The 27,890-nt window shown below is 40.5% G+C and overlaps 1 protein-coding gene across 2 annotated transcripts in view; it reads left to right on the top strand.

Annotated features, from left to right (window-relative positions):
- Positions 1 to 23,742, top strand: part of tmem131 (transmembrane protein 131) — a 211,265-nt gene extending 187,523 nt beyond the window's left edge. For both annotated transcript variants that reach the window (XM_060826240.1, XM_060826238.1), the window contains 10 exons: positions 2,209 to 2,384; positions 3,919 to 4,064; positions 4,151 to 4,269; positions 4,385 to 4,540; positions 5,579 to 5,738; positions 7,729 to 7,850; positions 7,981 to 8,092; positions 9,507 to 9,619; positions 20,886 to 21,055; positions 22,528 to 23,742. In XM_060826240.1, coding sequence (XP_060682223.1) covers positions 2,209 to 2,384; positions 3,919 to 4,064; positions 4,151 to 4,269; positions 4,385 to 4,540; positions 5,579 to 5,738; positions 7,729 to 7,850; positions 7,981 to 8,092; positions 9,507 to 9,619; positions 20,886 to 21,055; positions 22,528 to 22,818 — 1,565 coding nt within the window. In that variant the 3' untranslated portion in view covers positions 22,819 to 23,742. The remainder of the gene's footprint in view (positions 1 to 2,208; positions 2,385 to 3,918; positions 4,065 to 4,150; positions 4,270 to 4,384; positions 4,541 to 5,578; positions 5,739 to 7,728; positions 7,851 to 7,980; positions 8,093 to 9,506; positions 9,620 to 20,885; positions 21,056 to 22,527) is intronic.
- The last annotated feature ends 4,148 nt before the right edge of the window (positions 23,743 to 27,890 follow it).

Genomic DNA, 27,890 nt, shown 5'->3' with positions numbered 1-27,890 from the left:
GGATATAGATAAGTTGCAGAGCTGGGCAGAAAGGTGGCAAATGGAGTTCAATGTAGCTAAGTGTGAAGTCATTCACTTTGGTAGGAGTAACAAGAAGATGGATTACTGGGCTAATGGTAGGCTACTTGGTAGTGTGGATGAGCAGAGGGATCTTGGTGTCCATGTACACAGATCTCTGAAAGTTGCCACCCAGGTAAATGGTGCTGTGAAGAAGGCATATGGTGTACTGGGCTTTATTGGTAGAGGAATTGAGTTCCGGAGTCCTGAGGTCATGTTGCAGTTGTATAAGACTCTGGTGCGGCCTCATCTGGAGTATTGTGTGCAGTTTTGGTCGCCATACTATAGGAAGGATGTGGAGGCATTGGAACGAGTGCAGAGGAGGTTTACCAGGATGTTGCCTGGCATGGTAGGAAGATCGTATGAGGAAAGGCTGAGGCACTTGGGGCTGTTCTCATTGGAGAAAAGAAGGTTTAGGGGAGATTTGATAGTGGTGTACAAGATGATTAGGGGTTTAGATAGGGTTGACAGTGAGAACCTTTTTCTGCTAATGGAGTCAGCTGTTACTAGGGGACACAGCTTTAAATTAAGGAGTGGTAGGTATAGGACAGATGTTAGGGGTAGATTCTTTACTCAGCGGGTTGTGAGTTCATGGGATGCCCTGCCAGTAGCAGTGGTGGACTCTCCCTCTTTATGGTCATTCAAGCGGGCATTGGATAAGCATATGGAGGTTATTGGGCTAGTGTAGGTTAGGTAGGCTTCGGTCGGCGCAACATCGAGGGCCGAAGGGCCTGTACTGCGCTGTATTTTTCTATGTTCTATGTTCTACTCTTCCTTTAACTAACCCATGAAGAGTTCTGCAACAGGATTTGCCTACTTTGATTTTTACTGCACAATCATTTGGTGTGTAATGATCAGATTTCTCCCTCTTTAAAATTGCAGCAGACAAGTGTACAACAGTATTTCCAGCTTTAAAGTTAACATGCGTTTGCATTTTGGCACAGGTTCCTTTCACTTTGGCAAGAATAGTCACTGATAAAGCCAAGAAAAGCTTACATTGAGCTCCAATGACAGGTTGGTTGTTTACAGGCCTAAATGCAATTGAATGAAATGGGTGACAATGCACTTGTTTCATTTAGCACCAAATTGACTATTGATCTTTGCAGGAAATCTGGCTAAATTCCAACCGCTGTAAGATCTATTCACAGTGTATTTGAAAGCAAAGGAGTTTTTCCAGCAATCCAAATTTGCCAAAGTGCACTGTGAAACTACAGGGCATAGCTATGCAATTGATTTGATGAAAATGAAATGGAGTTGGGCGTGACACAGCATGCTCAAAAGGTGACTAAAGATAACGAACCCAAGTTTGCTTTCTTTTCATAATGGCCGTTTAATATGCCTATAGCTTTCTAGTCATTTGTAGACAAGACTGAGTTGCTGGTATTCAAAACTACCATTATTAGAAGATGGCATGGTTCTTCAGTTTTGAGAAATCTCTCATCTCACTGGATACTGTAGATATTGCTAGGGGAAAAAAAACTCTTGTTATTTCTATGACCTGTTCTGAACTGGGAAGGATCAATCATCATAATGAATGGTGTCTAGAGTTGCTAATGGATCAAATAGCTGAAAACTAGCTCAGCCTCTTAAGCCACTTCTGATTATTGGAAAGTAGTGAATTTATTTGGCCTAAATCACCTTTCTATCAACTTGACTTTTATTTGTAACTGCTAGCATGGGTTTCTCCAGGCTTGTCATTTGAGCAGTGTGCTACTTTTAAATAAGTTTAAGTGCGAGCTGAGACTCCTGCTAGCACACCAACAAAAACATTAAATCTACAGTCCTTTAGGGTTGACTGTTCATTTATATTTGGTTTTTGCAATTTTTTTCATATTGAAGTAATATTAAAAATATATTTTTGCCCCTTTGACCACTCTCCAGGGACAAGAAGATCAATCTACTCTTAAGTGGCTCACTCCCATTTCTTCGGTCTTGTTTTGAGCCCAAGTACTTTGTATTTACTGCTTTTCCTGTTTGCCTGTAGGTAATTGGGATAAATTGAATCCTATCGTGGCATCAGAGTACATTTATGCCATGCAAGTCTGTATAGTTGGCATAAATCTATCTAGGATCCAAATGTTAATCTAAGCCAACCGATAATGACTTGAATCTTGTTGAGTTTTCTTCTGACATTATGAATTTTCTTCACAGGGAGAGTAAAGTTACAGCGCAAAACTAAAGCACAGAAAAAACGTGAAGAAAAGGATAGAGATAGACGGGTAAAAGGGAAACCACAGGAGGATGAATTAAAAGATGCAGATAATGATGACAGCTCTTCCACCACCACTGAAACATCTAATCCAGATGTAGAATCACCCCTCAAGGAGGTTGGTTACTTGCAGTATGAACAATTCTATCTTGACGTGGCAAAGTTCTAAAAGTTTAATATTTTCCTTGTCTTTCCTGAAATTCTATTTCATGTGATCTGTTCCAGGCACATTGAGTTAATTCAACCCTTCTCAAATACTGTGGCTTACGTTGGAAGAAAAATTATGCCCTTTTTAACAAAATCTTTGCTATTGATGCTTTGGGCATCTCCATTTCCTGCCTCATGTCAAATTCCATTTTACCCTTAAAGATCCTCTTCAAGAGATTCCTCTTCTATCTGTCACTTCCCAGAATCTCTGACCAACTTCTCCCATAATCTGTTTGAATCACTCCACTGAAGTTTCCATCTTTCTCAACACTAAAACAGCCCTTTTCAAAGTCTCAAATGAGATTCTCCTTGATGCAGCTATAGTTGATCATTAATTCACATGCTGATCTTCAACTTTCTGACAGTATGTTATGCAACAACCCCCGCGCCCCCACCCCCAACTGTAGGACGTTGCTCTTGTCACTTTGGCTGCACGTCTACAAATAGGAATAATGTATCTGGCTTTTTGTGGCTGTCTCCAAATGTGTGCCTGCAGGATATATCCCTGAATTCATTGTCTTCATCTGTTCTGTCTCTTGTTGATCTCAGGCCAGCTTCCAAAGGTGTGCAGATACAAGTCTACTTTTCCATTTCTTTTTACTCCTTAATTGTATATAAGAACCTGCAAATTCTGAATCTGAAGCAAAATCAGAAAATACAGCATAGTGTTTGAAGATTAAATAGCTTAATAATTGGGTTTAAATGTTTCATAATGGAAGATATTTCAGATGAGCAGTTTATAAGAGAACAGTGTGGAAAGAGCAATTTTTAATAAATCAGATGCACGACATGAAGGGAAAAATGAACAGGAGATAGTTAAATGACATGATAAAAATGCAGGACAAAAGCTGCCAAGTGATGAGAAGAAACATGGTGTTTCTCAAGCTTAGGCAAGCTTTACTACAGCCTTGTAGAAGACAAAAGATAGATGTTAATACACATGGGATGAAAAATTGAGAAGTGGCAGGTGGTTTGGGGCTTAGCCACACTTGTGATAAGTGGTCTACTAATCTATCTTTAGTCTGTTTTGTGTAGAAATTGGATTGTGAGAACTAAATTCATCATTTTTAGAGTGGAGGGAAAAACGATTGTTTTCAGCTGGAAAAGGCAGATTAGCAGTTATTGCATCTCCTGTACAGTCAAAGGAGGTTTAAATATTGGAAGAGAAGAACAAATTGTGTGGATGACATTAGGGTAATTACTTTGACCACCTTGTCTATGGAATTGCTTCATGCACAAGTCTTGAGCTAGCCAATGTAGCAATAGAAATGAAGAAAGCAATGTTGAACTCCAGGAAAGTCAGGAAAATTGGTTGTTGAACAAAGGATATGGAATTACTGGTGAATTATTTGATGCGTGTTTCGAAGGGTGGGGTTGGAATAAAAAGTGCTGAAAGTTTTCACTTCAAATTTGCAAACTGACCAGCTTTTGATTTTTATCTTTAGTCTCCAGATTCAGATAAGAAAAAAGGGAAAACTGTATTGTCTATCAAAGAGAAAGATGACACAGATATGTTCCACATCTTAAAATCTAAAGGAAAGAAACCTATAGGAAACGTCAAAAAGGAAACCCAGAATGACATTAAGTCAAGGTAAAGCACTCCTATCATCAAAATAAGAGTAAATGTAATTGGATGACTTTCTTTTGAAGTATTAATTGGATATTTTTCTTTTGAAGTTCCCTGGAATTGCCATATACTACTCCATTAGAGAACAAACAACGCAAACCCTTTCCTGCCAAAATAGTATCATCAACCTTGACAAATTGCCCAAAACTAAGGAACCTGCCAAAAAGAGGTAGGGGATTCATGTGTATGCTCTGTGCAAATGCTTCAGATTGATACAGTGCGTGTGCAATTTATTTTTGATGTGGAAAGGTTTTTGTGATCTAATTGTCATTTTTTACTTTTAGTGCCTGGTAAATTAGTAGACGGAAGACCCTCACCACTGGTAAAATTCCTTTCAAGTGGTTCTGGTCAGGAAATGGGAAATAGCAGCAGCTCAGAGGGTGAAAAAGACTCTCCTCCGCCTGAATGGGATATTGTACCTATACCCAAATCTAGTAGCAGTAAGTGACTATTTATTCAGCTCGATCTTTTGAAAATATGGGAATAAAGTGCTAGGTCAGATTTTCTTGTATTTTTAAAATCAAAATGTGGTTGGTGCCTCTATAATCAGCCAGTTTTCAACAAGTGAAGATTTCCTCGATCTGTGTCAATCCTTAAAAACATGAGATTATGATGAATCTGAGACTTGAAGTACAGATTGTGCACACGTGGTGTAATCTATACTTTTGCAGTCCATAGTTCAGAACCTCAATTTTTGTATCTGAATTCTGACGGTGATATAATTTTGATGTACATTCAATTGTCATTTCAGAGCCATGAGTAGGTTGCATCGGTATAAGTCATGCTGGAAAAGCACTAATTATTAGTAACAAAAAGGAATTCGTGGAAGGCAGCATGGTGGCTCAATGGTTAGCACTACTGCCTCACCGGGACCTGGGTTCGATTCCACCCTCGGGCAACTGTTCTGTATGGAGTTAGCATGTTCTCCCCTTGTCTGCATGAGTTTCTTCCGGGTGCCTCCATTCCTCCCCATAATCCAAAGATGTGCCGGTTAAGTGGATTGGCCATGCTAAATTGTCCATAGTGTCCAGGGATGTGCCGGTGAAGTGGATAAGCCATGGGAGATGCAAGGTTACAGGGTAGTGGGATGCTCTTTAGAGGGAGTATGTGGACGCGGTGGGCCAAATGGGCTGCTTCTACACTGTAGGGATTGTAGAAACTTTGCAGATTTTAAACTGTTAATTCTACTCTTCCTAGTGATTTTGTTCTGGATGTTTAAAGGTGTGACCCATGCCCCATGCTTTACAATTGTAAATAATCATTTTAAGGAATGTTGAAATCTTTAAATTATATTCTAGTATTCGCACAAAAAATTGAAATAACTGCATATGTAATGAGGTTATCATTGAATAATGGAGTTTCCCTTCAAAAGTTTTGAAGGTTTATCTGTCTGAGACAGTGTTAACATTCAACGTCTAATCAAATGAATTTTGAAATCATTTTTATATTATTGAGCACTTACTGTTAACAATTTTCAGGTTCAGACAGCCTTCAACAGCTTTCCATTCAGACTCTTCATGCCGATGTCTTCTTGAAGAGACAGAGCTCACCTATGCCTGGGCCACCATCTCCCCCACCTGGAACATCTCACAACTTGATTTTTCGTGCTCCCAGTTACAGTAGCATTGTCAACAATAGGTATAGTCAATTGTTCACTAAATAAAACTAACTTGGGTGCACTGAAGTGGCGTTTTGAACAAAGAGCGGCGTCCACATGTACTTCAGCTGGAATTAGAATCAATCAACACTTTTTTGCTGTTACTCTGAACCATGTGCTAGTTATCTAACCAACTGAGCTAACCGCCCTCTGTTAGGCATGTTTATCCCTGTTATCCTCAAGCCTCTCCATACGACATTTCATCTCCCAATACTTAAATCACTTAAAAATTATTAACAATTGTCAATCCTTACCCTGCACACTAGGTTGCTTTTGAAAATTAGCATGGCAAATGTGAGAACGTGTGTTTTTGCATCTGTGAAACACCTATTGAGCTCACGAGGCACTTTTTTAAAAAAAAATATTCTAAACTCAGCTGTACATAAAAGTACTTGGTTAAACAAAACTACTTATCCATCTATTACAAAATTCCCCTTGAGGAACTTTTAGAAATTCTTTTCTAAGGCACTCATCGTAAAAATTCAAACAAAGTTCCATTGCAGATTTGGGAATCAAGATGGTATTTTCACTTTGCCCCTTTATTCACCTTTGGAATGTGAGCTTTGCTGTCAAAACCAGATTTTTTTGCTTTGGTCCCAAGTTATTGCTGAAAGTGGCTATGAGCTGCCTTGAGCTGTGGCAGTTGGCACATCCACCAAGCTGTTAAAGAGGAATTTCAGGCATTTGACCCATTGAAGATACAGTTCCAAGTCAAGATGGTGCATGTCTTGGAAGGTGGTGGTATTCCCCAGTATCTGCTGCCCTTGTTCTTGAGGGTTTGGTTTTGGAAGGTGATGTCAACATACTGCCCTTTATGTCCTGGTGATGAAGAAGTGAATATTTTAAGATGATTAATTGGCTGCCTATCAAGTGGGCTATTTTATCTCTGATATATCCAGCGTTCTAAATGTTTGAGCTTCACCCTTCCATCACACCCCTGACTACAAAAACCTGTAAATTTTCAGGCATAAGAGTCAGGAGTCAAGTTAGTTTTTGTCCACTCTCTGACTTGTGCTGCTTGCCACACTATTTAAACACCTGGTCCAGTTCAGGTTCTGGTCAATGATAACCCTCAGCATGTTGGTGATGCCGTTGAATACAAAGGGAGATGTTCATGACCTGGCAGTTGTCATGAATTTATTAAGAACAGGTGGTTACCTGGTAAACTAGTTAATCATTAAAATTTAACCTGTAGATTTCACTATTTTGTAGATCATACAGCGACTGACTGTAAGAATCCAATCTAATGACAACTAACCCTATCTCATCAGATTTAGCTCATTCACTAGGTGAATAGTCATTGGCCCAGGGAAGGGGAAATTTTCCTGAAAGTATTTTTTTTTAAATCATTATCCCATAACCTTATGTCTAAGAATGCTGGTTGGTGATGATTGAATTAGGTTTAGTAGTAATAACCTTCCTGGAGTTAAATAACTGTCCTGCCAGAGAACACTGTCAAATCCACTAATTTAATAATTGTTAGAGTAGTGTTCTGAAATTCTGTTCCAACTATTCAAGCTTGATTTAAAAGCAACTATTGCTAATTTATGAAAATTAACATTTTGAAGAGAGATTTGTATCTTTTATGGTTTCAGAATGTTCCAAGTACTTCACAATTGATAAAGTCCATATAAGTTAGTCATAGTTGTAAGTTGTAGTTGTACACTTTCTATACTTTCAAGATGTTTATGTTCCCAAGACCTTTTGACATTGTGACTGAAAACGTTTTCATGATTAGAGGTGTAAAATGGGTTGTACAAGAAATTAGCAATTTTCTGCTGCTCATTTCAGAGAAAATCAACTGTTGTTTAAACACTTGCATATTTTTCCATGCATTCAAATGTATATTTTGCATGTGCTTAAAAATTTGTATGCTAATTTTAGAAAGGCATAGGGTTTTTATTTAATGCTGTGCACATTTTTTTGTTTTTTATTTAGAATTTATGACAGAGTTATCTTGTGTTGTTGCAGTGATGCTGGTATTAAACCAGTGAACAGTAGCAAATCCAAAATTGTAAAATCAGCATCTCTCCCTGGAAAAAATGGCAACCCTACCTTTGCAGCAGTGGCAGCTGGCTATGACAAGAGTCCAGGTAATAACTAGTTTATCAAACTCCTGAAGATAAATGGAAACGTTCCACTATTTCGCTCTATCTTCCTCTAATAAGCTACTAATTTAGCAAAGACTAAATATTTGCTTTATAATATTTTATGTACCTGCAGGCAGCAGCAATTCGATGAAAACACCTTTAACTAAAGCAGAAGTCTGTGGCAGTATTCCTACTCCTTTATGTAATAGTGTGGCACCCTTTGACAGTGATGAGTCAGACACCAGGTGAGGGATATTATCTGTACCATAACATGGGTTCTGGGATCTTGGGATTTAAGGTAGGCAAAGCAATCTTGTTTCATGACATTCTTTTGTCTATTTCCCTTCCAGTTATAGTGTTATTGAGTTTCAATTTTTAAAGTTAAAATACAAGCCTGTTAAAGATTCTAAGTTTATTTTCTGATAGACTTTTATTTCTGGTGAGGCTGTTCAAAGTGACTGTGCCCTTAGACAATTCAGGCGCCCAGGCAAATGCTCTGGTTGCATGTGTTCGGATCCTATCATGACAAGTGGTGGAGTTTAAATTCTATTAATAACCATCTAGAACTAAAAGATGATGTCATTTAAACTAACTGAGACTAGTTTTTCTTTTTGCCAAAAAAGCAATTTGGACCACTAATATCCTTTCTCAGGAATGTAACAGCCATCCTTTAAATGATCTGGTCTCCATGTGACTCCGGCTCAGCTATATAGAGTCAGAGATGTACAGCATGGAAACAGACGCTTCGGTCCAACCCGTCCATGCCGACTAGGTATCCCAACCCAATCTAGTCCCACCTGCCAGCACCCGGCCCATATCCCTCAAAACCCTTCCTATTCATATACCCATCCAAATGCCTCTTAAATGTTGCAATTGTACCAGCCTCCACCACGTCCTCTGGCAGCTCATTCCATACACATAGCACCCTCTGCGTGAAAAAATTGCCCCTTAGGTCTCTTTTATATATTTTCCCCCCTCACCCTAAACCTATGCTCTCTAGTTCTGGACTCCACCAACCCAGGGAAAAGACTTTGTGTGTCCTATCCATGCCCCTCATAATTTTGTAAACCTCTGTAAGGTCACCTCTCAGCCTCTGATGCTCCAGGGAAAGCAGCCCCAGCCTGTTCAGCCTCTCCCTATAGCTCAAATCATCCAACCCTGGCAATATCCTTTGTAAACCTTTTCTGAACCCTTTCAAGTTTCACAACATCTTTCCCATAGGAAGGAGCCCAGAATTGCACGCAATATTCCAACAGTGGCCTAACCAATGTCTTGTACAGCCGCAACGTGACCTCCCAACTCCCGTACTCAATACTCTGACCAATAAAGGAAAGCATACCAAATGCTGACTTCGCTATCCTATCTACCTGCGACTCCACTTTCAAGGAGCTATGAACCTACACTCCAAGGTCTCTTTGTTCAGCAACACACTCGAGGACCTTACCATTTAAGTGTATAAGTCCTGCTAAGATTTGCTTTCCCAAAATGCTTGTTTAACTTCAGTGCCCTCGTATTCACTACAAAGGCAACTAGGGATGTGCAGCAAATGCTGACCTTGTTAGTGATGTCACCCTGTGAAAGGATTCAAGAAATTGAAGTTTACTTTTGTGCAGCTGATATTAATCCGTGCAATAGTGTAAGCGTTCCATTTTGTTTCAGCTCCAGTTTGTTGAGTCCGTGCAGTATCAGCAGCACCAGCACTACTTCAGAGTTTGCTCCTCCAAACTCATTTTCAGCTTTTGGACCTAGCAACTCTTTCAATCTTACTGGAGGTAATGCATTCAAACTAATGAATAATCTGTAGATTGGGAATAGAGGGAAAAGTGGGTCAAATATATGAAGCATCTGTGTGCTTTCTTTTCATGCGTGCCAATGTTCCTGTCTTAATTGTCTGTGTGGAGTTTGCACATTCTCCCTGTGTCTGCATGGGTTTCCTCTGGGTACTCTGGTTTCCTCCCACAGTCCAAAGATGTGCAGGTCAGGTGATTGCCCATAGTAAATTGCCCAGCGTTAGGTGCATTAGTCAGAGGGAAATGGGGTCTGGGTGGGTTACTGTTCGGTGTGGACTGGTTGGGCTGAAGGGCCTGTTTCCATACTGTAGGGAATCTAATCTAATCAAAATGGTGACCAGTGAATAAGAATGCTTTAAAAATCTGAAACTTAAACCTGGAAAGATAGTGTAAGCAAGTTTTAAATTTTAAAGCTCGCAACTTAACAGGCTAGAATCCACCTTAACTCACCAGTGGCTCAGTATTTATCCAGTAATTAATTGGCCAGATGTAGCAGACTTTTACTGGTTTCCATTTGTTAATCAGCTGATCTCAGTCACAACATCATTAATCTTGGCATGTAAAGTGAAGGACAGCAGGTAAGGGTTACCTTCTCTAGTTGCAAGTGCACACATTGACAGCAGAGTTCTACTCTGGTCGATGGCTGACTTCTCCATGCTTTTGAGGAGAAAGTGAAGTCTGCAGATGCTGAAGATCAGAGCTGAAAATGTGTTGCTGGAAAAGCGCAGCAGGTCAGGCAGCATCCAAAGAGCAGGAGAATCGACGTTTCGGGCATAAGCCCTCCTTCAGGCTTCCTGAAGAAGGCCCGAAATGTCGGTTCTCCTGCTCTTTGGATGCTGCCTGACCTGCTGCGCTTTTCCAGCAACACATTTTCAGTTCTCCATGCTTTTGCACAAGTAACAGGCAACTTGCAAGAGAGGAGAGTAAACAGTGTGATTTTACTTCGTGGCATTAATGCTGTTTGATCAGTAATAGAGCCGGAAGGGGACTGGGGAGCAGTTGAGGCATCTTGAAGAATAGTAAACATCAGTTTCTTAAAATCAGGTGTATTTCTTCTGTAGAGACTTGACCTTGGCATAGTTTCTGTCCAAAAGCCTAAAGTTAAGTAAACCATGCATTTGTTTAAGGTTGCTAAATACCACCTTGCTATACAGTTCCTAATATAGGACAACATTTTAACTTACTAAACTGATCATCCTTTCAGATGGTGTTGAAAAGGGTGATAATTAGGATGTACTTGGAAGAAAGATTTCAAATGTACCTGTTTAAATATTTTACTAAGAATGGTAGCTTTGCATAATATAAATAGTGCAGTGAAATCTTGGTTCATAGTTATCCCTCGATCCCTGGGAATGATGAGGCCAGAATTTGGAGTCTTGGTTGTATATTTTCTTTTGGATCTTGCGACAAGATAATTGAATTTGACTAAAATGTAACTCCTTTTATTCCGGCAAACATTCTTCTCAAATTTAAATCCACAACACATGCGTGCAATTGGTATAGTCATTCGCTTTTTGATATTTTAAAATGGAATTTTGCTGTTAGAGTGCCACTATGCCTTGAGCAATGGAGGTGACTGCAAAAGGCACAAGTGTGCCCTCTGTCTTAATACTGCAGAAATTGCAATATTCTTCTCCTCTTATAAAGAACATAATGGTTTTAAAATGAATAAAGAACCTGGCCTGTTCGAATTACATTTAAGGTCATTAAGGGATTTAATGAAAGAGGGGCCTGCAGTCAGTGAAGCAGGCTGGGAAGAGGGGCCTGCAGTCAATTCTTGGTGGGTGGGGAGAAAAAAGTGACATCACAGCAATTCTTCAAGTTCATCGGTATTGGAGAGGGAGTATTTGAAGGCAGGATGGTCAAACCAAACTTCAGACCTGACACGCATGCTAGTTGATCATGTGAGTACAGTCAGTTCTGATATAATGCGATAGAAAATCACGCAGCAGTCACACCATTTAAACTAATCAGGTCAGAATCGCATTTATAGCCAGTATAGGTAAGGAAAGTTCAGGCTCAACAAATAATGGTCTAAATTCTTCAATTGCATTAAAGGCAATTCATGTTGAAGAGACATCAGTTATAGCAGAACTGACTCTGTTAATCGGTTGGAGCCTGTTATGTTCTCGAGTTTTACCATTGTATATGCATTAATATAAAAGAAAACTGAATAACTAATTAAACACAAACTCATTAAGATCAGCAGCACAGCTGTTGTGTCAAAGCCGTAGCATATGGGAGCTCAGCGGCTCCATTGTGATCCAGGGCAAACCTATTTCAATAAGTCTTTGAATTTTGAGCAGCTTCTACTCAGCACTTGAGCTGGAGGCTGAACTAGATGCTGCAATGTACCAGGGAGAAGGAGTGGTATCTTGATTATTTGTACTAGGAGACAATCGCACCTCTCGGGATATTCTCATATGGTCAGGCATAGGAGGTCTTCATTACAAGTGAGGCAGACAAGGGACTCCAAGAACAGGAGTACAGTCATGTCAGCCTTTGCACTACAGGTTTGAGGTGTGCTCTAAATGAAAACAGGATAGTGGGATGGATGAATTAAATGACAGTGTTGCCAAGGTGCAGGAAGCCATTCAATCGGGGGGAGCCAAAAGGAATGCATTGTTAGTAGGGGATAGTAAGACCAGGAAGATTCACATTTGTTCTCCACAACAAAGCGCACATGTTCTCGAGTTCAAGCGTCTGTGTTGTCTGCACATGTCAGGTTTCGGAACATCTGTCCTGGGCTGTAGAAAACCTGTCATTGGTTGGGAGAATCCAGGTGTCATGGTCCTTTTTTTGCTCTCTTCCCCTGCCAAGGGTTGAGAGTTTTTACCATTCCCATCTTCAAAAGACAGTGAATGCAGAAGTATTTTTTAGGCAGGAATAGATAGATTCTTGATGACCAAGGGGATGAAGGATTCTGGGGGGATGCAATAGTTAGGAGTTGAGGTAAAAATCCAGGTTAGTCGTCATCTTGAATTGCAGGCCAGGTTCAAAGGGAGAGTACTTAATCTTCCGTGATTCTATGTTAAATAGGCAGACTCTCTGTATGCCATTAACTGTAACTTTCATACTACTAGCTCAGAAGCCTTGACATTTTGAAAACAAATATCAATGTGTTTTCAACTTCTGTTCGAACTTCAATGGAGACTGGCATGTTTTGGAGGTTAGTTTGACATGTTATCTGTCTGACAAAAACAAGTGAGATATTTTGAAAGCCTCTATGGCTTGCTGCCAACTTCCTACCATTTCAGTTCTGGAATCTGTTGCTCAAAAGTGTATCAGTGGCCAGATGACTGCTGTCTGCTTTCCTTTTCACAGTGATGTAGTTCAGATCCAAGGTGGGGTTAAGAATGGTGGAGACTGTCATTCTTTGTGTAGTAGGTGTCATGGTGCGCACCTTCAATGAGGCTGTGCAATAATTATCTAGTTGGGAATAGATAGATGGGAAGCATGATATAAAAGCAGTTCACAGGATGAGTTGCTTTTCCGGAGTGCATCTTTGGAATGTGCATATTTTAATTCCCATTTTAAAAGTAAATTCAAATTCTAACAATAATTATGCATTGCTAAGTGAATCTACCAGGTATAACAGCCTAATGCTCAGAAATGTCTTTTTGCGAATTTAGTTATAATTCCTCTAGATGGGGGAACGAATGCTTACATGTACAACATAGCCCCCTTTGCTGCTCCAAAGAAATTATAATAAATTTATAACCTTGTCATTGCGTAAGGTCAGTGTATCTTGATGTAATTGGATTTCTTTGAAAAAATTTGCTTTCTTTTAAGTGTTTTGAGTGGAGGGCTTTGAGTCAAATTTCACTCAGATACAGGAAAATACAAGGAAAGAAACTACTGTTTGAACTGTGACTCAATGTTAGTTGGACATTTTATAAGTCAAAAGTTGTAGATACCAAATGGTGCAGTTAAAGGCACCTAACAATGAATATTTAATATTCATTTATAATAACTTTGCAATGTAAGCAGAATATTTACTGAAGAATGTGGCACCTGAGGTATTAATTAGTTATTTTGTAACCAGTATGATTGGCACTCCCTAGTGATGTGTAGTAGTAGTTCTGGCTTATAATTACGGCTTGTAATCAATGTCTTTTAACTGTGTTCTCTAGCTTTCATTTTAAAAGATAAAAGGTTATAATTTTTAAAAAAGCTGGACATCTGAAACAAGCAGAAAATACTGGATGTGGATTGCAAGTCAACAGAAATCTGGAAGGAGAAATTGGATTTTATATTTTGCGTTAAACCTGTAGTAGAGAACAATTTATAATAAAGTATAGAGTGAGACATTGGGACTAGGAGTCGACAAGCAAAGAGCATTGGGGGGGGGTCTGTAATCGACAGGAGGGCTGAATAATGAAACAAACTGAAGCAAATCTGTGTTGGTAGAGAAACTATTGGGGAAAATTTGAGATTGAAGGCTGATAAATCCCCAGGGCACGATAATCTGCATTAAAAGTTAATGAAGTAATAAGGAGTAAATAAGGAAGAGGCCCTAGAAATAGTGGATGCGTTAGTGATCACATTCCAAGATTCTTTAGCCTCTGCAGGAATGTTCCAGTTTGGAGGGTGGCGAATGTTTAAAAAGGGAGGCAGACAGCAAAAAGGGAATTCTGGACCGGTGAGTCTGATGCCAGTAGGTGGGGAAGATGCTGAAGTTCACTATCAAGGATTTTATAGCAGAACACTCAGAAAACATTGATAGAATCCAATACAGTCAGCATGGATTTAAGAAAAGGAAATCATGTTTTACAAACCTAATGGAATTCTTTGAGGATGTAACTAGTAGAGTGAACCTGGGAAGTCAGTGGATATGGTTTGTTTGGACTTTGAAAAGGCTTTTGACAAAAAGTCCCCCAAAATATTGAGTAAAATTTGTGTTTGAGTTTGGGGAGCAGTGTGTTGGGATGCATAGAAATTGGACAGCAAACAGGAAACTAAGTAGGGTTAAATGGATTTTTTCTGAATTGCAGGCAGTGACTAATGGGATACCACAGGGATCCGTACAAGAACCCTAGCTATTCACAATGATGACTTAGATGAGAGAACTAAATGTAATATCTCAACTTTTGTCAATGAAAGGCTAAACTGTGAGGAGGATGCAGAGATGTTGCAGTGTGATTTGGACCAGCTGAGTGAGTGAGCAAGTGCATGGCAGATGCAGTAAAATGGGGATAAATTTTAAGTTTTTGTAGCAAAAATAGGAAGAAGGATTATCATTTGGCTGAACATTGGGGTGGGAAGATGTTCAGAGTCTGAAAATACAAAATGCTGGAATTCACAGCAGGTTAGGCAGCATCAGTAGAGAGAATCCTCTGTGAATGTGGCCTGATCCACTGAGATTTCCAGCATTTTTTTGTTTTTAGTACAGATTTCAGCATCTGCAATCATTTGTTCTTACCCAGGTTTTGCTGAACATTATGTATCTTGTGCATCAGTCACCGAAAGGAAGTGTGCAGATGCAGCAGGCAGTGAAGAAGGTAAACTGTATGTTGGCCTTCCTAGTGAGAGGGTTCACATATCATCAGAACAAAGATGTCTTGCTTTTTTATTTCAAAAATATACTTTATTCTTAAAATTATTTGGATCTCTTTACAATTGGTCATGCCATTCTTGTGCATGCATTACATTGCTTTACATACAGACATCAAAATTTATTTTTCCTATATACAAGTCTGTGCATTTACTAGCTCTTCTGTTGAGGCATCAGCGAGGCCTAAGTGATTGGGTGGGCCCCCTGTTCTTCGTTAGGCAGGCAGATGTTACATGGTGATCTTTCCCCACCGCACCTTGGCGGCAGCTGCCCCAAGCTTCAGCATATCCTTCAACACGTAGTCCTGGACCTTGGAATGTGCCAGTCTGCAACACTCAGTCGGGGTCAACTCCTTCAGCTGGAAGATCAACAGGTTTCGGACCACCCAAAGAGCATCTTTCACCAAGTTGATGATCCTGCAGGAACAGTTGATGTTCGTCTCTGTGTGCTTCCTGGGGAACAGACTGTAGAGCACGGAGTCCTGTGTCTCGGTACTGCTTCGGTTGAACCTCAACAAACACCACTGCATTCCTCTCCAGACTTCTTCTGCGTAGGCACATTCCAGAATGTGCCCCCCCACCCCCACAGCCGCTTCGAGGGCAGCGTGTGGTGCGGCTGAGAGTCCAGGCGTGCATAAAGGATCTCTCAGGCAGAGCCCTTCTCACCACCAGCCAAGCCATGTCTTGGTGCTTGTTGGAAAGTTCTGGCAATGAGGCATTCTGCCAACTGACTTTGACAGTCTGCTCAGGGAACTGTTCGGTAGGATCCGCCCTCTCCTCCTTTTCCCAAAGGGTCTCAAGGACACTACGTGCTGACTACTTCCTGATGGACTTGTGGTCAAAGGTGTTTTTCTTCATAAACCTCTTCACGAAGGACAGGTGATACGAACGGTCCAACTACTCGGAGCATTCCGCGGCAGCAAAGCAAGGCCAGGCCCATCCTTTGCAACACCAGGTACAGGTAGAACCTCATTACGTAGTGACACTTGGTGTTTGCGTACCGGGGATCCACGCGCAGCTTGATGCAGCCACACACAAAGGTGGCCATCAGGATGAGGGTGACGTCAGGTTTTTTTTTTCCCCCCTGTTGCCTTGCTGCAATTATGCAGGGAATTGGTGAGGCCACACCTGGAATACGGTGTGTGGTTTTGGTGTCTCTATCTGAAGGGTATGAATAGAAGGTTTATCAAATTGGAATGGCAGGACTGACATGTGAGGAGAGATTGAGTTGTAAGCATTGTATCCACTGGAGTTTAGAAGAATAAGGCGTATATTATAGAAACCTTTAAAATCTGACAAGACTAGATGCAGTGTGTTTTGGGAGGGGACATAATTTAAGGACCACTGAGGAAACGTTTTCTTCCACAATGGTGAGCCTGTGGAATTCACTACCCCAAAGAGTTTGAATGCAAAGCATGGTTTTCACTGGTAGATTTAGCGCTCATGGCTAAAGGGATCAAGGTATTGGGGGGAGGGCAGAATTTGGGTGTTGAGCTTGATGATGAGCTGAGATCATGTTGAATGATGGAGCAGGCTCGAGGAATGGCTTACTCTTGCTGCTATCTTGTGTTTATTGACAAAGGGGTATGATGGTGCATGTTAAGAGACAATAGGTAGAAACAATTGGGCCTAGGCCAAGTGCTAATGGCAAATACAGAACCATTTACATCTATTTAAAATAAAATAGAGAACTGCAGATTCTGGAAATCTGAAACAAAACATGTACCTAGAGGAACTCAGCAGGCCTGATGTTGCCAGATGTTTGTTGTTAACTTGATGTTGAGGCTGTGCCGGGTTTGATCAGGAGGTGGGCTGATGTGGTAATTTTAATTTTCTGGAGTTGGGGAAGGAAATCAAAATGTGAAGCAGGAGCTAGCTAAAGCACACAACCTTTTCTATGATTTGGTATTAAATAGTCATTTAGTCTTTGCGAAATCTCTCCATTTTCTTCTACTTGTTTTTTTAAAAAAATGGAAATATATTGTATTCAAACATCCATCAATCCATTAGATAGATTAGATTAGATTACTTAGTGTGGAAACAGGCCCTTCGGCCCAACAAGTCCACACTGACCCGCCAAAGCGCACCCACCCAGACCCATTCCCCAATCCATATTATTTAATTCTCATCTTCCATCAGGGGTCCTCTCTAGTGTTATAAAAGTATCCAATTTTTTAACAACCACATTTTAGCCTTGAAAGCAGCATGTAAACCATGCATACATCTCCAACTCTGCAAAATAATCAAGTCCGTAATGAAAGAGTAACATTGACATTTTTGCTATAACATTTTTAAGTATAACACTTGGACAATAGCTTGTTTCATCATAAGGTTGGCACTGCTGCCTCACAGCACCATGGACCCAAGTTTGATTCCACCTTTGGGTGACTATCTGTCTGTGTGGAGTTTACACATTCTCCCCGTGTCTGCATGGGTTTCCTCTGGGTGCTCTGGTTTCCTCCCACAGTCCAAAGATGCGCAGGTGGATTAGCCACACTACATTGCCTATAATGTCCAGGGAAGTGAAGGTGAGGTGATTAGCCATGGGAAATGCAGGGTTACAGGGAAAGGTAAGGGGGTCTGGATGGGATGCTGTTGGGTGAGTTGATGTGAACTCTGGGTCAGTTGGCCTGCTTCCATACTGAAAAAGATTCAGTGAATAAATTGTTATTCTAGTACATATTATGGATGTGCAGACATTTTAAAAGTAATGACTGAAGTGATGAACAGAATATTTGTTTGGCTATCGTACATTTTGTTTCTCATTGATATTGAAATTAGTTTGCGGTGTTTCCTGCAATCGTGTAGCCAAATTCAAAGATCAGACAAGATATTTTAACAGTTCTGTGCGTGTGCAGCAAGATAGAAACTATTGTTTTTACTGACAAAATGTAATAACTCATAATGGGTACTTAAATAATTTCCACAGTAATTAATTTATCAATCAATACATTAAAAGGAATGGCTTTGTTTTAAATACCATTGAATTAATGGGTTGAGTGCTCTGGTCTTTGAGTGGAGCTTGATTTTGCAAGTTCCGAACCAGGGTTCATAGTCAAGATATGGGGTAGGCTACTTAGGTCTGAGATGAGAATTTTCTTCACCTAGCCTGTGGAATTCTGACAAATCAGTTAAGGCCAAATGTTAAGCACACTCAAGGAAGAGTTGTGGATAGTCCTTAAGGCTACAGGGCTAAAAGGGTGTGGGCAAACGTGAGAGCAGGATATGGAGTTGGATGATCAGCCATGATGATGTTGAAGGGCAAAGCAGGCTTGAGATGCCTATTTCTGCTATCTTCTATGTTTCTATGGCACCCACAGGTGAGAAAGCTAATCTTTTTTTTAAATGCCCTTATAGAGGGTGGGGAGGAAGGAATACTTCCGTGTTGAAAGAGTCAGCTTTAAAAAGTGTGGTGGTGCTGCTGCTTTGAGAATATACCCTTTCTTTATAACAAAAGTAGAAATTGCTCAAAAAGCTCAGCAGGTCTGGCACTATCTATGTGTTGAGGGCCAACACTTCTGGTCCAGTGACCCTCCTTCAGAAGTTTCTACCTTTTACCATTTTTTCAAGTCAGTTTGTTCCTGATTTCCCATCTCCCTCCCTCTTTCCCTCCCCCCCCCCCCCCCCCCCCCCCACCCCCCCCAAACCAAGTGCACGGTGTTTCCTTCCCATTCCTTCTAAACCTCCTGCCCCTTTAGCTTAAATCTCTGGCCCTTAGTCATTGATCTTCCTCCACCAGGAAGTGTTTTTTTTTTGTCTACTTTGTGTAACCCCAATCTGTCCAATTTTTCTTCAAATTCAAGTCCTCCAGCCCAGGCAACATCCCCTAGTCAATGTCCTCTGCACCTTCTCCAGCACAATTGCATCCGTCTTATAATGCGGATTCTAGAATTGTGAGTAATTCTCCTAGTTTTGGCCTAACCAAGATACTACTGTTCACCGTGAATTCCATTGCCTTGTTCATCCTCCCTAACTGCATCACCTTGTGCTTATCTGGGCCTAATTCCATTTGCCACTAATTAGCCCAACTGACCAGCCTTGTATATCCTCCTGTAATCTAAGGCTATCCTTCTTGCTATTTACCACCCCACTAATTTTTTTTTGTATCGTCCACAAATTTATTGGTCAACCTTCCTACTTTCAAACCGAAATCATTTTATATATGCCACAAGCAACAAAGGCCCCAACACCGATCCACGTGGAACCCACTGGACACCGGCTTCCAGTCACAGAAACACCTCTCGGCCAGTCTCCTCTGCTTTCCACCATCCAATTTGCTAAATTTCCTCTATCCTGTAGGCTATTACCTTTGCTGTTGATCTTTTAATAAAAGACTTGCTGAAGTCCAAGTAGACTGCATTGAATAAATAAATCTACACACCTGATTACCTCTTCAAACGCTGGTCAGACATGACGTCCCCTTAACACAAGCATGCTGGCTATTCTGGATTAATCTCTACCTCTCCAAGTACAGGTTAGTTCTGTCCCTCTGAATTGCTTCCATACACATGAGGTGCACCTAACTGTTCTATAGTTTCCCAATTTTTTTTTTGTGCGCGCTCTCGCGTGCTTGCTCTTTTTCTCCCCAACCCCACCCCCCTTTCCTTCCCCTTCACCTCCCCTATCTCCCTAGAGTTATTACATTATCTGAGAGAAGAAACTATAGTTAATGCCAGATCTGCTGTTTCTCCAATGCACATTCATTGAGTTAGAACAGGAGAAGATTCAGTGGAGCACAAATAGATTAGATTCCCTACAGTGTGGAAACAGGCCCTTCAGCCCAACAGTCCACACCGACCCTCTGAAGACTAACCCACCCAGACCCATTTCCCTCTGACTAATGCACCTAACACTATGGGCAATTTAGCATGGCCAATTTTCCTGACCTGAACATCTTTGGATTGTGGGAGGAAAGCGGAGCACCCAGAGGAAACCCACGCAGACACGGGGAAATTGTGCAAACTCCACCCAGACAGTCGCCCAAAGCAGGAATCAAACCCGGGTCCCTGGTGCTGTAAGGCAGCAGTGCTAGAACGGCCTTGCCACCGTGCCGTCCCTAATTACTTGTATAGGCCCAACAAACCAACTGATCCGTGCCTCTACTGATCATTCTGAATAGGAACCTCTTATATTTAATACAAAAGGTATTTCCAAACTAGCTTAAGCTCAGTAAGCTAGTGAGTGAGCACAAGTGGGGAAAATAAATTATGCTAGTTGAGTAAAAGAACCATGTGTTAATGCCACTTATCTTTTGCTTCACACAGCTGCACCATTTCCCTTGTCAATTGTATCAGAAGGGAATATTTTAACTTCAGATTTGCTGCAGTCTCGGTGTTCCTGTTGTATATATTTTATTATGTGTCTTCATAATTACAATAATAAACCTTTAAAATTGCTTCCCTGAATGAGAGGAAGATGCAAAAAGTGGGTTTTCTTTTTACATTATCACGCTGCAGTAAGTCAATAAAAAGGTTTTCATTTGAACTGGCTTAACATTCAATAGAAATTAATTTTAAAATGATAAAACTTTGACTTAAATTTATAGATCAGTACCACAACATTTCATAGTATGCACAAATGATATTCGTGGGTTTTATATTAGCTGCCCATATGTTCTAATTGAGTGAGTTCCATTAATTCCAGTATTTTGTGCATTTCGGTGTTTAATTTGCATTATTCCTGCATTCTGTTCTAGAAGTCTTCAGCCCTCATGTACTTTCAAGAGCAACCTTTAACCATCAGGAAGTTGCCCAGAATTGGCCAGATTACAGTTCTGCTTCATCTACATCCATTTGGGATACCACCTCGCCTGATGCTCGGAATACCTGGCCATCTAACACCGTTTCTCCAACTCATTCAACTTCGGTCAGTATTGGTGCACGAGAAATGGCACTTAACATTTTTTTTAAATGGACAGTACACACAAGGTTCAGGTTTATCCCATAAATAATCATAGTTAAAATATAGGAAGAAGGGCATTTATGAAATTTTTTGTCAAAATATAGGTATTTAATTTTTGTGCTTTCGTTAAAAAAAAATTTTGAATCAAATTACTTGTTGCAGATACTTCATGTCTCCAACCCTTTCTATGCCCAATTATTTCCAATAACATGGAATACTTTGTGGGAATATGGAAGTGTTTAACAAACAAAACAAATTATCTGAGGAAAGGTCCTAGGGAGTGTTTCTGAACAGAGACCTTGGAGTGCAGATTTATAGCTCCTTGAAAGTGGAGTCAAGGTAGATAGGATAGTGAAGAAGGTGTTTAGTATGCTTTCCTTTATTGGTCAGAGTATTGTATGTAGGAGTTGGGAGGTCATGTTGTGGCCGTACAGGACATTGGTTAGACCACTTGCATGTAATTCTGGGCTCCTTATCAGAAGGATGTCGTGAAACTTGAAAGGATTCAGAAAAGATTTACAAGGACGTTCCCTGAGTTGGAAGATTTGAGCTTTAGGGAGACGATGAATAGGCTGGGCTGTTTTCCCTGGAATGTCGGAAGCTGAGGGGTGACCTTATAGAGATTTATAAAATCATGAGGGGCATGGATAGGATAAATAGACAAGGTCTTTTTGCTGTGGTGGGGGAATCCAGATCTACAGGTGCATAGGTTTAGGAGTGAGAGGGGCAAGATGTAGAGGGGCCTAAGGAGCAACTTTTTCACACAGAGGGTGGTACACGTGTGGAATGAGCTGCCAGAGGAGGTAGTGGAGGCTGGTACAATTCCAACATTTCAAAGGCATCTGGATAGGTATATGAACAGAAAAGGTTTGGAGGGATATGGACCATGTGCTGGCAAGTGGTGCTAGATTTGGGTTAGGATATGTGGTCAGTATGGACAAGTGGACTGAAGGGTCCGTTTCTGTGCTGTACATCTGACTTGAAATTGATTAATCACAACAGGACAGTGTAGAAAATAAATGCATTTATCAATTTTTTGCTTGCAGGAATGATGTTAGAGAAGGTTAACAGGATAGATTTGCAGATTCTGTGCCCACTGAGATAATCTGATCTGCCAATACAGGCATTAATGCTGCAATGCTTGCTGTTATCAAATAATCCCGTTGTGGTTTTACTTGGAGCACATGAAAGAGTGTCTGAAAATTTAAGTATGATGCAAAAATGCTGGAAAGGTCTTTTCCTCAGATGCTGAATAACAAATGGTGTGTCATCTTTGGATTTCATAATAGGTTGGACCTCAGGATGCCTAGTCTAGCGACATTACCACTGCACTATCACTAAATGTTTATGAAAATTCTTTTGCTTGTATAACAATTGCCAAAGGATTTCAGTAAGGTTTTTAATAATTTAATGTGAACCCTTGTCTCCTCTTTTAGTCAATCCTTTTGGGTAATTCCACTAGCAGTCTTTGGTCTACCACTCCTTTCAGCAATCCAATTTGGTCCACTAGTCGAGACAACAGCCTTCCTTTCTCCACTCCAGCAAGCAACAACACAATGGCGAATGTTGATCTTATAGGAGGAGAAAATACCGCTCCTGGCCTAATTGATGACCTTGTACGAATGTTTGACCCATGGAAGAATCTTGACAATATTTGGAGACCGACTCCAGGGCGACGAAGCTCTGATCCCTGGTCAAATAATGCAAATTTTCCTCACGAGAACTAATCTACAGGTGTTCACAGCTATTGGTGATGCACGGAACCTGATTACAAATACAGTATGACACCGCTTAAAGAGTGAAATTGATCAAGCTGAGCCTGTAGTCCAGAAACCTTTCACTCAAGTTTCTTTGCACAACTCCAGCAGATGTTTAATCAGAGTTGCACAAGGAAATTTTGGGGCAAATGTTCCTGATAAAGGGATCCAGTTCTCAGCCATATCTAATCACTATTTTCGCTTCTTGCCACACGATTATGATTCATATCTGCTATAAACAGTTCCTCAATCCTGACTGTAATTATGGTTTGTATGAGATTTGTTACAGTTGTAACAGAGGCTTTGTTCATTATTCAGGTTGAAAGAAGAAAATCACTGAAGTATTGTCATCTTCCTCTATTCAGTGAAATGCATCTAAAATTTATTTTCAGTTTGGAAAATAAAAGGGAACAAGACATAAGGATTTTATGCGCATCCCTTTATATAACATCCATATAAAGCATTGTGATGTGTTTTTAAGAAAATGGAGAAAGGTTTCTCTCCCAGTATTAAGTTCCTCTGTTTTTGTGAGAAAAAGAATTAATGGAACCCTTTGTTTTTAAAATGCAAAGTGGGTGTTTTAGAAATGGGAATGTGTTGGTAAAACAATAGGTTATAATTATGTATCCAGCATTTTGGCTTTCGTTTGTATTTAAAAGGGCAACAAAAATCAACAAGATTATGGCCGAGTATAATGAGGAAGAAAGCTGTAATCACAGTTCCTTTTTGGTTTTCTTTTTCTGTCATCATAATGTGCTCCACAACGTGTGCTGATGGCTGTTTAACTCTGGCAGCAGCACGGAGACAACAAGATCCCCCTTTTGTGTTCTTTGATTGAAACACAATTCTCTTGGTTGTATTTTTTTGAGATAAATAAAGTTTTTCAGAAACTGATCTTTGGATTTGGGTTAATTTTAAAATGAGTCAAGATGTTCAAATACTTTGTTTTTCTGTTGATCCAGCACATTGCAAACTTAGCACCACTTTATTGTAATATGATAGATCTAATCTTTTTACAAAGCACTGTTCCTTAATCATTTCATGTTCCATATTTGTAAAAGTCCATTCAGTGTGTGGGCTGGGCCAACATTTGTTGCCCAGATGCTAGTTAAAAGTCAGCCATATTGTGGATCTGGTGTCATGTGTCACAGACCAGGTAAAGATGGCAGTTTCTTTCCTTAAAGTGAACCAGATGCGTTTTCCTGACAATGGTCATCATTAGATTATTTTTGGGTTCCAAATTTTTTTAAAAATGCCAATCTGTCATAGCAGGATTCAAACCCAGGTACCCAGAACATTCCATGGTTTCTAGGTTAATAGACTAGCGATGATACACAAGGCCATTATCCCTCCTCCTTGCTAATGGAGTGGAAATCAGAAAACCTGGCTTTTTTTTATATAAATAATCATCTTGTGTTTCATTCTGTAACACTTGACTTCCAATCTACTCTAGATCTGTTTTTTTTCCTACAATACTTCTGTCTTCATCTGATTCCAAAGATTTTTTTTGTCCATAGTCGTTATGATGTTTCATAACCAAAATGATTACTGTCATACTAACTCACTGACATTTTAAATTTCCTTTGTGGATTTAGTTTTGAATTAAAGTGTTGCTGGTTTCCGAAACTATGCAAATTCACTGCTTTGTTACAATTTGGCCTCATAGAACATTGCAGCACAGTACAGGCCCTTCGGCCCTTGCTGTTGCGCCAACCTGTCATACCAATCTGAAGCACATCTAAGCTACACTATTCCAGGTACGTCCATATGTCTGTCCAATGACAACTTAAATATACTTAAAGTTGGCGAATCTACTACTGTTGCAGGCAAAGTCTTACTACTTCCTACCCTTACTACTGTCAGTAAAGAAACTACCTCTGACATCTGTCCAATATCTATCACCCCTCAATTTAAAGCTATGCCCACTTGTGCTCGCCGTCACCATACTTGGAAAAAGGCTCTCCTTATTCACCCTATCTAACCCTCAGAAGCCCATTCTAACATTGCCATCATATGATTAGATTAGATTACTTACGGTGTGGAAACAGGCCCTTCGGCCCAACAAGTCCACACGGACCCGCCGAAGCGCAACCCACCCATACCCCCACATTTGCCCCTTACCTAACACTACGGGCAATTTAGCATGGCCAATTCACCTGACCCGCACGTCTTTGGATTGTGGAAGGAAACCGGAGCACCCGGAGGAAACCCATGCAGACACTGGGAGAACGTGCAAACTCCACACAGTCAGTCGCCTGAGGCGGGAACTGAACCCGGGTCTCTGGCGCTGTGAGGCAGCAGTGCTAACCACTGTGCCACCATGCCGCCCACAATTTCTGCAGTGCACAGTTCTTTTCAGACTCGCTTGAAAGGTTCATTGTAAATGGTGGAAATGATTTTTGAAGAAAGCCATTTATTTTCTTAAGATAATAGGGACTATGGAAAAAGCTTAGCTAGAACATCAAAAAGTTCCATACTATCGTGGTACAACTTCAGCAGTGCGACCACCACCATCAGCATCACCTCTCCACCTCCCCCATTTGCTACTGGTCCCTTTCCTTCATTACTGAATAGCCATTAAAACCATCTGGCAAAATCAAAAGAAGCATTCCTTCAATTTTGGTCTCTTAATTTCTCTCAACTCTGGTTTAAGTCTTGTCTGGATTTCATGAGTATTTAACATTTTATTTTGGAGCATGATGGGTAATTGGATTTAATTATTTGAGACAAGACTGCAGGACCTGTGGGAATTGTTCGGAATCTTTCCTGATTTTCTCTTTGCTTGCATTCTCCCAACAAGTACAATGTATTGCCAATTCATCCTCCAATTTTACTTAAGTTAGCTCAAATATCTGTCTACCTATTCCATATTTGTCACCAAACCTGTGGTGCACTGTTAAGAGTTTAAATTACTTTAAAGTTTGATAGCGCAGGATAGCTCAGCCCATCTTGCCCATGCCAACTATCAGCAAAAATAACTTTGCTAACCCTACTACACATTCCTTTTCCCCATACCCCTGCAATAGTTTTCTTTTTCAGATAAGTATCCAATTTTATTTTTGAAAGCCTCAATTGAATCGGTGTCGGCTACACTCCTGGGTAGTTTGGTGCTCAACAATTCAGTGTGAATGTGGTTGGAAGGATCCCAGGGGCCTTTTTGTGCTGTATGAATTAGAGGAGGAGTAGATGGGTGTCCTACACACAAACAGGAGGAGAAACAAAATACATGACTCCTTGATCCTGCTCCACCATTCAATAGAATCATGCCTGATTTTTGTTTTGGATTTCACATTCACATCAACCCCAGGTATCCCTTAGTTCCCCAACTTAATACAAATTTATCTCCTCCAGTCTTAAAATGTTCAATGACTCTGCCTCCACCATCTAAGGCAGTGTGTTCCAGACTCTTCAGTTTTGTGTCAGACCCCTAATGAAAATAATGCCCTTGATGGGCTGACCCACTAAAGGAAATATTCTTGCCACTTGCATGTTCTCAAGACTGTTGGGGGTGACTACGCTTGTGTTCAATCCAGTCTCCCCTCGTTCTTCAAATTAGTGCAGACTGTCCAACTTATTCTGTTAACATAATGTTTCCAGGTATCAACCGAGATACAAACACTGCACAGTTCAGTTTGTATTTAATGTATTTACACCCTAAACAAGGAGGCCAAATTGCACGTATGGTTTGAGAAGGGGCCTCACCAATGCCCCTTATGCTTGAAGGTAAACATCCTTTCTTGTGTTCAATTCCATCCCATCAGCCTTCATGATGAACTGCACCTGTCTACTGACTAATTTACTAGAATGCCTGAATCCCTCAGCACCTCTGAATCTTGCAATTGCTTTATGTTCAAGTAATTTTTTAATGCTTCCTACCAAAGTAAGCAACTTCTATGATTTATCATAGAAAAAATATTATCAGATTTTTGCCTACTTATCTGTACACCTCTATCTGCAACATCCTTATGTCTTTACAACATAATTTTCTTCCTCAATAGAAATTGCTGGAGAAATTCAAATGGTCTGGCAGCATGTGACGAGGAAGCAAAATTAATGTTTTGGGTTCAGTGACCCTTCCTCAGAATACTTCTCCATGTGTCCTGCCAATCAGCTTATTCATTAGCCTGCATCAGATAGTGACAGATTTCCTGCATCTTTTGGTTTTGTTTTCAATGTCCTGCATGACCGCTTTCTTGCACCCTATTTCGATGTAAGGTTTGTAATGCGAGCAAATGGCTTGAGGCCCTTTCAATCCAATATTACAGCCCATGGAGCTACAAGAATCCCACTGGATGTGTTGACCAGTAAAGCTGGAAGTATTCCCTGGTGAATTCCATATGGTGATACCATATGCTTCTTGCCTTTGTGTGGGGCATGGGCATTAACTGTACCCTGGTGCATTTGCCATGGTAATGCTTTGACCAATCAGCATTCTTTACCTTGTGTTGCATGAGATGTTTCCTTTGAAATCGGTTTTACCGATTGCGCACTTGAGGTTTTGGACTCTCGAGGGAACTTGAAACCATAGGACAGAGGATTTAGAGTAAAATAGCAATAGATGGCATGAAATGGCCATGAATAGTTGTCCACAGTGAGTTGCTACTGAAAAAGCTGCTTTTATTCATTTGGGAGTTTAGGGTTTTGCTGACTAAGCCAGCTTTAATTGCCCATCCCCAATTGCCCTGGAGAAGGTGTCTGAAATGTATTGTCAAGGAATGTTGCAGAAGCCAATATGACAGCAAGGTTTAAGAGGCATTTAGACAGACACATTGAACAGGCAGGGTACAGAGGAATCTGAAGCTGTGAAGGCAGATGTGATTGCTTATGATTATGTTAATTACTTATTCTGGATGGGGTGTGGGTGTCAGTGTCAGAAAAAGCATTTTGTTTGTTATTTTCCTTGAGCTCATTGGCACGAGGCCATTTCAGATAGTTGTGGTTCTGGAGTCAGAAGGCAGCAGAACAGGTAAGGATAGCGTTACCTTCCTTGAAGGATATTAATGATCCAGATGGGACTCTTTAAAATAACACATGACGATGGT

Source organism: Hemiscyllium ocellatum, chromosome 6 (assembly GCF_020745735.1).
Source record: "Hemiscyllium ocellatum isolate sHemOce1 chromosome 6, sHemOce1.pat.X.cur, whole genome shotgun sequence".
NCBI lineage: Eukaryota > Metazoa > Chordata > Chondrichthyes > Orectolobiformes > Hemiscylliidae > Hemiscyllium > Hemiscyllium ocellatum.
This window is presented reverse-complemented; position numbering and strand designations above follow the sequence as displayed.